General features: G+C 39.9%; 1 protein-coding gene across 1 annotated transcript; it reads left to right on the top strand.

Annotated features, from left to right (window-relative positions):
- Positions 1-4283: 4283 nt before the first annotated feature.
- Positions 4284-12347, top strand: HHLA2 (HHLA2 member of B7 family). The gene is made up of 6 exons (XM_029086325.1): positions 4284-4347; positions 5475-5786; positions 6243-6503; positions 8374-8664; positions 11410-11495; positions 12327-12347. Exons 1-6 carry the CDS (start codon positions 4284-4286, stop codon positions 12345-12347), a joined length of 1035 nt encoding a protein of 344 aa, XP_028942158.1.
- Positions 12348-13340: the final 993 nt, after the last annotated feature.

Below are 13340 nucleotides of genomic sequence, written 5' to 3'. Positions count from 1 at the left end.
CCTCTGGAGAGTGGCTCAGCCTTGGGCTGTGCGTGCAAGCCCGGGGTTGGGGCCTCAGTTACACGTTTACCCGATGTCACACAAAGCTGCGAACACGTTCCACCGTTGCAGGCAGAGGCGAGGCAGCAACTGTGCCCACCGACAGCGTCACCGAAACCGGGAATGAACTGCTTAACCCCAATGTAGTCTTCAGAAGCAGGTGTTCTTCACTGCAGCGCCTGATGAACGGGGGATCGATCCTCCTATCCTGCACACCGACTCGTCTCTCTACAAAACCTTTATACTACCAAAACATACATATTCATTACTTTCCCAATAAATATTCATTACACTTCCCAGGACTCATTAATATATGTCAGTGTCCTTTTTGCATGCCAACTGGTGGTCTTCAGGCATCCCCTGGTGCTCTTTGGAACTTTTGTCACTGTGCCCTTCAGCTGAACGTTTCTTTTGCGCGTATTCAGTTCATCTTCTGGGCTGTTTACACCACTTCTCTCTCCACAAAGCTTGTTTATTCTAACGTCACTGCCTTATCTATCCTATTGCAAAGATTAAGCCCCTCAAAATTCCCGTTCTCTATTTTAGACTATGCACTTGACTGGGACTAACTGGTGTGTAACTGTCTTTCCACCTCAAGTTGTTGAAGCAGAAGGGGATGTTCTTTTGGTATCTCAATCACTGCTAGCAAAGGTCATGGCCTGAGGTGGGGTAGTTCACAGATGGAGGTAGGGAAAACTCAGTCCTGTGGGCAGAGGAAATCAGCCACAATTACCAGTGGGAACCGCTGCAGGGTGGTGGGGAAGCTGGTTCTCCCAGAAATGCAGGAAACACAGCTCACCTGTGTGCTGGTAACACCAGCTGGCACCTTTGAGGACAGACACTGCTTCCTCTCCCCTTGTTCCTGCGTTTTGTTTGGTTTTTTTTGTAAGCTCTCTTTCCTGAAATACTTCAGTTGTTTTATCAGTTTCTTCTACTGGAAAACAAATAGCAGACACAAGGCTTGAATTGTCCAGAGAAAATGAAGCACTAGTGAAATACTGTTAGAAAATAATTAACTAACCCTGCAGACAGCCCAAGGCACGTACTGGTCTCATTTCATATTACCAGCTTTCTGAAAAGAGTGTTGGGGTAATTTGTATCTTATGTTCTCATTGTCCTGTGCCCATACAGACTTTACCTGGCTGCCTGTGTCCGGTTCCTACGCTCTGCCTTAGCCAGTCTCTACTGCAGCTCTGCGGTGCTCACCCTCTCACATTGCCCGGTGACAGGACAAGGGGCAATGGGCAAAAGCTGGAACACCGCGAGTTCCAGACAAATTTAAGGAAAAACTTCTTAACTCTGCTAAGGGAGGGTGATGGAGCACTGGAACAGGCTGCCCAGAGAGGGTGTGGAGTCTCCATCTCTGGAGATGTTCCAAACCCGCCTGGACACTTTCCTGTGCAACTTGTTGTAGGGAACCTGCTTTGGCAGGGGGTTGGACTGGATGATCTCCTGAGGTCCCTTCCAACCCCAACCATTCTGTGATTCTGTGAAATGTCCCAGGCAGCATCACCACTGCTGTAGAAATCACTTTTCTGACGATAACTGATTTCTTCTGTCACTCAGTTACAGCTTGCAGGAGTTCTCATTAAGGAGTTTGTTCAACAAAGCCAGACAAAAGAAATGGGAAAAAGTTTTTTAAGCCCAAAGAGGGAGAATTCAGCAGAAAAGGTGTGGAAGTTTCACATGTATTTAAACATGATTTGTGCTACAGAAAGTGCTTTCACTTGTGGGAGAGGAATGAACTTGCATGACAAATTCTTCAGCTCTGGTATGTACGTGTAGGCGTGGCCGTGAAAGGATCTGGGAAGAGGCAAAGTGCCACGGTTTCGGGAGAGCTGCATATTAATTTTATTTTTATAGATACATAAACCCTGCCTGCAAGAAACACCTGAAACAACAAGACTCTGATTTGTCTACCTGTGAAATAAGCAGAGGTAAAAATCCCTGACATGCTTGTAACAGCTCTATGGTGTTATAAATGTACAGGATGGGGGAGGTGGGGAATATGATGTGTGTATATTGACGTAAAACACAGTATTTTTGGTCTACTTCCTAAGGCCATTTTAGATGTTTAGAATGTAGGAATCTTCTTTTGGGAATATTTCTCAAAAACTGAAGTATGGAGTTAGCATTTAGGTCATAAGAGTTTCACTGGAGGGAGGCAGAGAATTAATTCCTTTTTCTACTACAGAAAATGCCACCTGAAGCTTCAGTGAGGAATTTCTGGAAAGCTAGTATCACTGTGGCTAGTATCATCCCTTCCAGTCCCTAAAATTCTGTGATTCAGTGATTGTGGCTAGTATGAGATTTTAGCAGTATGTGATTAACGTGGGTTTTTTGGAACTTTACACATTCATTTTCCTTGTTTGCTTATTGGTAAAACTTGTTATTTCCAGTCCTCGTAAGTGTGTGTGTGTGTGTGCCTGAAATGTGCTGTTGTTATTTCTTGAAAAGGAATTATTCAGAATCCTTTTTATTAAGGAATAAATAGCTTCTGTTTGACAAGGTTAGGAGAATATTACAGTATGCATGGCTGCTCTCAAAGTGGGTCACAGGGTAAAGTTCAGTGAGCAGGGATTGATCCTGATGCCTGTGTGCTAGGGCAGTGCTCTGATCAGGGTTGGGATCGAATGCAAAGTTAACAGATGATGCAGGATGGTTTCATTTCCTTTAGTGGCCAAAGCAAGTGCAGTGTTGCCCCTACCACTGACTGAGCTGTTCAGCAATTGACTTCTCTGATATGTCTTGGAAGATGCATTTTAGTGCCTTGCCTTGCTTTCAGAAAGCCTTGCTAAGCTGTTGCCCAACTGAGCCTATGGTGGTTCTGTAGGAAATAATTCTCCTGAAAACATTGGTAACAGACATGACTATAGTGATGTTAATTCTGGTTGTACGCTGTCTGTATGAATAATATTGTATTGATATTTCACTACAAAGCCTTAGGGTGTGATTTCTTGGTTATGCCATTTAGGTCTGTAACAAAGAGGAGAAGCATGTTTATTCAGTACTTTGCAGTGACTCTATCAACATACAGACACTTTATGCCTGTAAGACCCCAGACCTGCTGAAAAGAAGACTGGCCAGAGCTTGCACTCCTCAGGTTTTTCTGCAGACCAACAAACATTTTTCTCAACACACTACAGTGGGAAGATCCTAAGCTAACATTTGTGCTGAACATGAAAATTTTCAGGTAACCAGTTCCAGTTCTGCATTTCAGTTTGGTGTTATGGGGTACAGCTAGAAGATGCGAGGCAGCCTGCGCTGTCCAGGCTTCACTCCTTAACGCAGCCCCCAAAGGCATCGCAGGGGTACTGGTGGAACCATGTTACTCTCAGAGCATCACTGCCAAACTGCACAGCCTGTCTATTAAACGTGGCAGATCACTTGCTAGGGAAATTTAGCATTGATTTCAGTTTCTGAAATTCAAACATCAAGCACAGTATATTGTATTAATCAAGTTGGAAGTGATGGACAAACGAGCAAAAGATCCCATAAGACATGATGTACACCTCTTGCCAAGGCAAGGAGGAAAAGGTGGCAGATACTGGTAATTGCTGCTAACATGGAAAAATATATGTGTTTGTTTTACTCTTGCATCATCTCTGTCTCAGGTTTAACATTTTATGCTCCTCTCTTGTTTTTTTTCCCTAACAGAAAAGTGAGAATACATAAAATAATCACACTAGCTTTACAAAAGAAGTAACATGCAAAAATCATTGGGATGCAAGATTCATACCCACCACAAATACAGTGACACACACCAGTCAAAATTATTCATTGGTACTGAGAGAACTGGCTAGCAAGGCTGGCTAAACCTGAATAGAAAAACCTGGCTTGACAAGGGACATCTTATATCCTTTTGGAAATGGCACTTGGCCATTTTTCCTTGGTATCCTCTTCATGAATGAAGATTAATGTTTCCTAGACCTGTAAGAACACTGAGGGCAAATACTTTCTATTTATTAAAAATAAAAAGAAGTATCGGTCTGCAAAGGATTACATGGTAATGAGACGCTGTCAACCATTATGAAATGTATCATATTATGTAATGACCTTAAGGCCAAAAATCTGGACCAAGATTGTTACAAACAAAAAACATCATACAAAAGCCTACAGTTCTTAATAAGCTGTACAAAGGAAATCATACAATTAGGATACGTCTTTTACCTGCATTTAAACAGATTTTCTCCCTTCCTTTAAGTTGTCAGTTTGACGTGAGTCTACTATGAACCAAAGAAGACATGAAGGGAGAGAAAATACCATCTCTTCTCATCTATTTATTCCACATAGGTGCTACATTTTGGGGTAGGTTTTAGCTCTATTGCTTATGAAACATAATAAAGAAGACAATTATTACTTATTTTTTTATAGTGGGGAATTAATTCAAATGCTGTATTAATGGTAAAGAATCGATCTGGGGTAATGTAAAAGATTACCAAAGTAAAACATGACTGTTTGGAAGATGGCTGCATGGATGGCCAAGGACATTGAACACATTGAGCACCCATACTGTTCCCTGCCCACATTTCTGTCCCACAGCTTGGCTGGTGGAGTGCATTGTGTGACTGCTCAGCAGGCAGTACTTGTCAGTTTGTCCTGAAAATTGTTTGAAGTACATTGGTTGAATTTTCACTGAGAAGGCTGAGGAAAAGTCATCTGGGTCGCCTTGCCAGATGAGCTGGAGAGGGCATCAAAACTTCAGAGAAAACAGCTGCAGACAGGCACTTGCTACCAGCCTAAGAGGTTGTCTGACCTTGGCCAAGAAGGTCCATACAACAATGCTAAGTTAATGCAGTTAAAAAGATTAATTTTAAAATGTTCTTTTATGCCAGCAAGGCCTAAATTTAATGCTAACAGCAATCAGATGCTACCACTTGAGTGAATTAATTTTGAGGAACCCAGACCTTAATGACCTCCAGGGGCTGGGACAGAGCTCCCTAACACCTTCTGTGCTAGTGATGCTGTTTCAAGAATTTCCTGTCAGTTGCACCATTGTGCCCTTTATTTCTGTGACGGTACAACCGCTTGGCGCTATGTGAGGTTATTGGTAACCTGGGTCATTGCAGCATTTTAGTGAGTAGCAAGCTGCAGCTCAACACACTTTGAGATTGAAAGTAATGCTTTCAAAGCTCTGATGCTAAGGTGGCAGTGTGCTGATTTGAGTATGTAGGTGCTTACTTGGGATATCTGCTTAAACTGGTTATGAACTCAAAGATGAGAGTGCTGCGTTCTAATATTGATTAAACCAAATGAAGACCATTGCTGTCCCAGAGACTGGAGCTGCAGAAAATCTGTGAAAGAGCCACTGGCACATTGGGTAAGAATGTGCTGCCTGCCTGAGCATTTTTTTGTCAGGGATAAGGAGGGGCAGAAATAAACTTGTAGGCCAGATTTAACTTACTCATTTGTATTACGGGCTTTAGGTTTTACAGAACAGGAAACAGTAACAGGGCTGTTTTCCAAGGACTGCATCCTCCCTTGTTCTTTCCCACCTGGAGATGATGAAGTAATTTACTGGAAGAAAGGGGACAAAAGTGTGCACAGCTACTACTACCAGAGTGATCAGCTGAAAAGACAAGACCCAGATTATAGACACAGAACACACCTTTTCCATGAGAACATTCCTAGTGGAAACGCCTCCTTGAAACTTAGTAACTTGACCTTGACTGATGAGGGCCCTTATAGTTGCTATGTGGGAACACAGCAAAATAAAACAGAAGTGGAAGTCACACTGCGTGTAAGAGGTCAGTAAGACATCAAAAGTGCTTGGATCACACCAATGGAAATGGGATTACACCAACAGATTTTTGCATGTTATTTCTCACAATAAATCAAAATCCTCCAACCCTATAGAGCACCTTCTAGGTCTGATGGTGTTATCAAGCAATTAATTTTCTCTGGTGAAATGTTGTAACATGACTTGAAAAATTACAGTGCAGCATTTGTTCTCATAACCTACTGCACCGTGATTTCAAAGGGGTAATTAGGTAGTATACTTGAGTTTCAAAACATTATGTGGCTTCTCAGAACAGTACAGACCCTGACACTGACCATAAATGATGCTATGCTTTCTATTGAAATCAAACACAGATTAAATTTTGTTCTCAGTTATGTTTATTCTCTACAGTGTTATTTCAAAAGACCAATCACTTCAAGTTAAAAAGGATTTTGAAAGTTTTGTTTTGTTTTTTAATCTACAGTTTCCTCTCATTTTGCACTGGAATATCATAAAACAGACACAAAAAGGATGCTGAAGTGCTATGCCTTTCTCACTTACCCAGCACCACATATATCTTGGGTACAAGGCAATACGTCTATCCAAGAAACAGAGCAGGAGGAAGCCAGGGTTGGAGTTCTCTATTCTCTTAGAAGTGACCAGAACATTATAAACACAACTGATCCTTATTACTGTAATATTCGTCTCCCTCATGAAGAGTGGACTGCTGAATGGAAAATGCAAGGTAGGAATGAAAGAAAATATCTTCCTACATCATTATGGAATGTCACAGCTGGTTTCAGAGCCAAATTAAATACAATATTTCTGCAGTGGGGCAACACAGATATGGCATGGTGCAAAAGGATGTGCCTTCCTCTTTGAAACTCATCTGCTAAAATTACAAGACAGCACACATCCAAGAAGTAGGGGTAAGGGGGGGGTAACTCACACTTCTGTAAGTTAGCTTTACTCTGAACAGTTTTTCTGTATCAGTTTCACATTTCAAGAGGTGTATAAAAATCAACCTTTACACTTTATCAAATAAAAGAATGAACTTGGACAAAATACACGGAAACCTTAGTGAACCTGTGGGTTATATGAGGGAGGGGAACATTTGCCTGGTGCTCTAGATGCCTGTGCTCCTTACTCAGTCCATTCCCCATCTTTTGTGAGAGTTTTTTCAGTACTGTTTGGTCCTTTCTCTGTACTTCTGCTCAAGTGCATTCTTAAGTACCCAGGCTCAGTGCTGGGGGGGCATGGGAGTGGGGAGCAGCAAGCACTGCTTGCGTTTGGGCACACAGCCCCTCATTTTGTTAGTTAAGGCAAAATAGAACTATGACATTTCAACTTGCTGTTCTGTCCTCCTCCTGAATTTCACTGGAAATTCAGTTCAAGTAAGTAACTGGTACTTTTCAACCCCTGCTATTTCTTAGGAAATATTTTTAATTGGATTGAGAGCAATGCAAGAGCAATTCTCTTGTGAGACGTGCATGGCTGCTCCTATTGCCCTGATTTTCCTCTGAAGTGTACCCAGATACACTCAGTTCCTAATCCCCTGCATATGCTTCAGAACAAAAGTGCAGATTTTAATTTACATCCCATAGTTTACAGCTATGGAAGGTTTCAAGTTTGGTGTCACGGTAGGTAACAAGTGCACTATAAGTGTCTATATTTTGTTAATTTATCCATCTGATCCACAAGAGAAAAAGGTACATTTCACAACAGTTTTGTTCAAGTTTCCCTGTGTCCGTCTATCGTCTCACTGGAACATTTTTTAAATATACTATTTTTTTCCTTATATAATAGCAGTGTCCTTATGGTTTTCAGCCCCATTCTGTGCATTCAGATCCACACCAAAACCCAGCGTGGTTATACCATGTCAAAATAATGTATTAGTTTCCTCTCCAGCAGACTGCCAGCCACCACAACCGCCTCTTTTTTTTCCCTTCCTTTGCAGCAAATCCCTGCTGTCAAATTGATAGTTGTGCTACGATATTAATTTGCCTTATATGAGTATTTTATACATTAGCTATTAGTTCCATTTACCTGCTTTTTCCTTCCCCTTCCTTTTTTTAAAAGCTATTCGTTAATTCTAAGTGTTTCAGACAGGTAAAGTACTTAAATTCACCATAGCTGAAAGTTATTTCTAAGTAAATACAATCTTTTTATTCTTTTAATTGAATTATATTGTAACAGCTTTACCCTTTTGCTTTGAATGTGCAGGTATCTGATTAGTTACATTTTCTCCCTGCTCCCAACGTGTGGGATTTCATGCTACTTTACACAGTAACTTAGATTAGGCTGAATCACTTTTATTAATGAGCTCCCCAATTAGAGGAGAACTAGGCAAATGAAAACAAGATAATTTTCCTAAGTATAGCTAATACCAATTAGATTTTTTTAAAATTATGTAAGATAGATTTGGTTTTAAAATCTTCAGATGCTTCTAGAAGCATATTGTGATGTTTGAATATGCTATTAAAATAGCGAAATATGTTTTTATATTTGTCCACGGTAGTATCAGACTTCAGAAAAAAATCAGAAAAAGTCTAAATAACTTTCATAGTATTTTTAAAACATATAATTGCAGAGGGTTCTTCAATTATCTGTTTCAGACCGGCTGTCTAACGTGGAAGGAAGTAGCACTGCAATTCCTTGTGAATTCAGCAATTACACTGCAAACACTGAGGGTTTCAGTGTTGTCTGGACTTTACACGGAAATGCAGTGATCTCAGACCTGGCCTCCTTCAATGGTACATCTCACTCTTACCAACCTCGAGTCCAGATTAACCAAAATGACTTTTCACTGATGATTCGTGATCTTACTGCGAGCGACAGTGGAGAATATCTGTGTAATATTTCAACACCTCACTACACAAAACTTACTGTGAGAACTTTGCAAGTTGGTGAGTTGCCACTCTTTGAATTATTTGGAGAACGGGGACCGGTGAGGTGAATGCAGAGCCAAAGGGTCAATCAGAACTCTGTAAAATACTGAGAAAAATCATCTTGTGTAATTAGTACAGATGAGCGGGAGAGATATTTTATTATTGTTATCCCAGAAAAAAAAAAGTTACTGAAGATGTATTTTAAAGACTTGAAGTTTCTTTTTTTTTTTCTTTTTTCTTTTTTTTTTTTCAATTGGCAGCTTGTTGTGGCAAAGGTATCAAAATTGGTGGCTGAGCAGCCCTCAGAGGTGAGGGCACAGGGGAACTCTCAGAATCATGTCCTAAATGCTCCTCTAATAGCAAATACTGTCTTTAAAAGTAGCAGGGAGATGAAGATAAACTCAAAGATGTGGTATAAATGTGCCTGCAGGAGAAAACTTGTTGCCGAGGGGACACAGTTGCTATTTTCAAAGCTTTAATTCTACACAGCAGGCGGGTTTTTTTTAGACCTGGGGATATATATGTTTACATGCATGCCTGCATTTTTATGAACTGTAGTAAATTTCCAGCTGTGAAGTCTTAGTTACAGTTTTTTCATTGTCTCCAGTTTCAAGGAGACTTACTGTTTAACTTTTCTAGCTATTGAAAACTCATATTGAAGGTTTAAAAAAATTTACTCCAGTTTTCTAAAATTATAGTGCAAACAAATTACAGATTTGTTAAAAAAATAATATGCTGTTTGGGATGCAGCCTCCTTAAATCTCAGTCCAACGGGAGGAACAAAAAACCCATTCAAACAGTAGCACACAGGCATTTTATGCAATTAAATACAATCACCTAAAAGACTGAAAACTAATATAGGGCACCTCATTTGGTTGGTTGGGTGGAAACAAGCCAGTAGGACATGAAAAATAGAGGCAACATAGCAGAAAATGGGCTAGAATTAATTATAACTGCATATTTTTGTCTTCTTTTCACCCCCCTTCCCCGTGATAATTTAGTTTCAGTCTGAAAACTGAATGTAAGGTGTATTTTAAATGGCAGGAGCTATATTGTGATCTGAAGGAGGGGAGTTAGATTAAAGAAAACGGTTAAGTGAGACAAACACACTTCCTTGCAGATCAAATTCCAGCATGATCTTGTCCTGTAAACTTAATATTGTGGCTCTGAAGTGGAGAGCATTGAAAACCTCCAAGGAGTTACACACCTAACTAGTGCTGCTAACTTATGCACACAAGTTTGTCAGTCTCCCTGTACATTTACTGGAGACAGACACATGCACCTCTCCAATCCAAATATGATCTGGATCATCCTCTACAAATCACTTTCTCTAGGTGCTGTCTGCTGATGGATCTTAAAATAGCCATAGGTGATACAAATCCCCTCTTTAGTGGCTAAATTACTGCACTGCTCACAGAATTTTCCTACTTGTGGACCAGAAATACATTATAGAGAACAGAGAAGACACTTACCAGAGATATTGCCATCTTTGTGGCAGCACAGGCTGAAAGCAGATAAGCAGATGGAGACAGTAGGGCGTAAGGGAACAAGGGATCAGTATGTTGGGTAGTGGTCATAGCACATCACCTGCTCAACTGTCAGAAAGATTTCCAACCTTCCCTGGTGGTATTTAAAAGATGGGTAGATGGGGTGCTTAGGGACATGGTTTAGAGGTGGAATTGATTGTGTTGGGTTTATGGTTGGACTCGGTGATCTTAAAGGTCTTTTCCAACCACTACAATTCTGTGAAAAGGAGGCTTTTAAGGGGAAAAATGGGATGAATTTACAATCATTTTGGAGGCCGTCTACTGTGTAGAGAAAAGTCACAGCTTAAAGCTGCTCTGCCAAAGGAACTGACAAGATGTGAACACAGGTCTGCATGTGGTGACAGAGCCAAGCTAAAGGCAATGACTAGATTAAATGCTCTGTTTTTGGCAGTTCTCATTTTTTAACTGTTTGCCAGGCAACCTTAGGGAGATTCTAGAGGAGTACAGAATTTTTCAAATTCTTTAGACAAGATGCAGCAGTGGAAAGGAAGCCTGAAGAAGAAGAACCATACTTAAAGGAATGATTCCTCTGGGTCTGAGTGTTCTCACATTGTTTAAATTCACTGGAGTAATGAGACACTTGGTACCATGCAGACTTTTCTGCTAGGTGGGCTCTTACCTCCTGTGGAATCTGTTGTTACTGCCCACCTGAAGGTCTGCTGCTTCTTGTGCCCACCTGGACTGCATGGTTACATCATGAAGTTGGGAGATGTTTTAGATGAAAGTTGCAAAGATTTTGGAACAGAAATAATAAAATCTGTGATCCAGGCTGGGTAACACTTACTGGGTTGTTCTACTGGAAAGCAGCAATACCATTAATGGCACTGAGTGCTGTGCCTGGAGGCAGTGTTTATCATACTCGGCAGTTGATTGTCTTTAAATAGGACTTATATTGAGAAGTTGTCAAATCATATTACAGGAGCACACATGGAATTTTTGTATCAGCACAATTAAGTAAAATAATCTGCTTTCAACTATTCACACTTAAGGCTTTAAAGTATCACTTTAAAGTCTTATAGTATGGATCAAGTTACTTGAATGTTGTTCTGTTAGTAACATTAAAAAGAAACTGAGATGTTCTCCTTAAATCATAGACTTTAAGATTATAAATAAGACAAAAAAATCATAGCTTTGGTATACTTACTGAACAATAGTGAACATTAATTTGTGATATAAAGCACTTCCGTTAAACTCTTTGGAATTTGTATTTTTAAAGAAAATTCAGGTAACACTGGGAAAATTGTGCTAGGAGTGATCGTTGCACTGGTGACGGTAGGAGTCTGTCTCTGCATCTTGTTCAAGGTATGTACAAACATTAGGGCATTTATTTTTAAGGGTACTATTAAGCTTAAATCCAGACCTTGAATGTTTCTCTAAAACATAAATTTGATTTTCATGGGTTAAAGCATACAAAAAATACTGAAAATATAGGATGATAAGTTTCTGCATAAATAAATTGTCCTCATTCTTGCTGTTTTCTATGCCCAGAGGCCCTCTTTGGTACACCCATGAATAGTATTTTGGTTGTAACAATGTTAACATGACCTTCCCTTGACCAGATGCTCACCTGTGCTCTATAAAAAGATGAAAAAGTTGGTTACCCTTCACAAATATTTTCTGATAATTTGCTTTAGAAACAATCAAACTGGTTCATTTTCTCTCACTTGTGTTTAAGACCAAAAAAACCCCCAAACTAAAACATGATGTTCCTCAAACGATGCACATACCTAGTCTTCATTAGGGTTCAAATTACTATTTCAATTATATCCAACGTCAAAGCTCACCAAAAATCCACTCTGAAAAGTTATACTACTCACTTTGTTTAGGAGGCTGCTATAACCATATGGTCCCTGATCTCATCTCTCCACACATCCCTCCTATTTACTAGCATACAGCATCTTCAAGTGGATACATTTTATTCTTGTGCATTTGTAATAGGCTGGCTCTGTATTACAGTATTCTGTCTCCTTCCTCTGCATTTGTGGTGAGTACCCTTAAAAAATGTACTCTAGTTCTTAGTCCTTAGGGTACATCTTTCCATGTCTGACAGTACAGCCCTATCCATGGAGAGCTATACCTTCAAACACCTTGGGCTTTAAAATTTTGTCACAACCTGGATTTGTTAAACTTCAGGAGACATTTTACAATGGTTAGCATGAGGTTTAACAAGAACACACCAGAAAGAAAACTCAAAAATTATTCTCAGTCTTTTATCATTTTTTCTCTCACTTAGAGAATCATTTGCATGCTTCTTATTAGTTAATGTTAATGCTAAGATGCTTTAGAGATTATAACATACTTTTGAGATGCAGCTGTTTAGTTTAAACAATTTAAGTAACATTAATTTATCTTGGGACCTGTTGAGACGCTTAACGTATCATAATCAGAGGAAGTGGACCAGCTTACAGGTTCACTCAGCTCCAGTTACATTGATGGAGCACTAGATGGAAGAAACAGGAATGTTTCTGTACTGTTATGTGGATGCTTATTTTACTCAGCTAATGTTAAAATGTGTGGTGGTTTCACTTGGCTGGCAGCCAAACACAGCTGCTTGCTCACTCCCCTCCCTCCTCAGAGGATAGGGGAGAGAACTGGGGGGGGGTGAGGGTGAGGAGACTCGTAGGTTGAGATAAGAACAATTTAATAGTTGAAATTAAATAACACTTAAAACAATAATGATAATAATAAAAATATAGTAATATAGAAGAGCAAAGTTAAAATTGCAATCCCAGAAGAGAGAGAGCCCGAGTGAAAGCCAGAGAGAGCAAGAGAAAGAGAGAGAGAGAGAGAGAGAGACTCTCATTAATATAATGAACATGATGTTATATGATATGGAATATCCTATTGGCATATTCAAATGGCAATCTAGTTTATTAATTTAAATATTCATTGCCCACGCCCCAGACCTTGCACTTGTAGACTAGCAAAATATGAAGTCCTTCGACGTCCAGTGACAAATAAAAACACTGGTACGTTATCAATGTTTTTCTCATAACAAATCCCATCATAACAAATCGCATGGTGAAACCAAACCCCAGCGCTGTTCTTGTTACTGAAAAGAAACCCAGCTCTGTCCCAGCTAAAAACCAGGACAAAATGTAAAATACTGACTTGTCTTTATAGTGAGTGTGTCCTGTTCTGTTCCCA

The sequence above is a fragment of the Antrostomus carolinensis genome, unplaced genomic scaffold (genome assembly GCF_000700745.2).
Source record: "Antrostomus carolinensis isolate BGI_N321 unplaced genomic scaffold, ASM70074v2 scaffold1318, whole genome shotgun sequence".
Lineage (NCBI taxonomy): Eukaryota > Metazoa > Chordata > Aves > Caprimulgiformes > Caprimulgidae > Antrostomus > Antrostomus carolinensis.
This window is presented reverse-complemented; position numbering and strand designations above follow the sequence as displayed.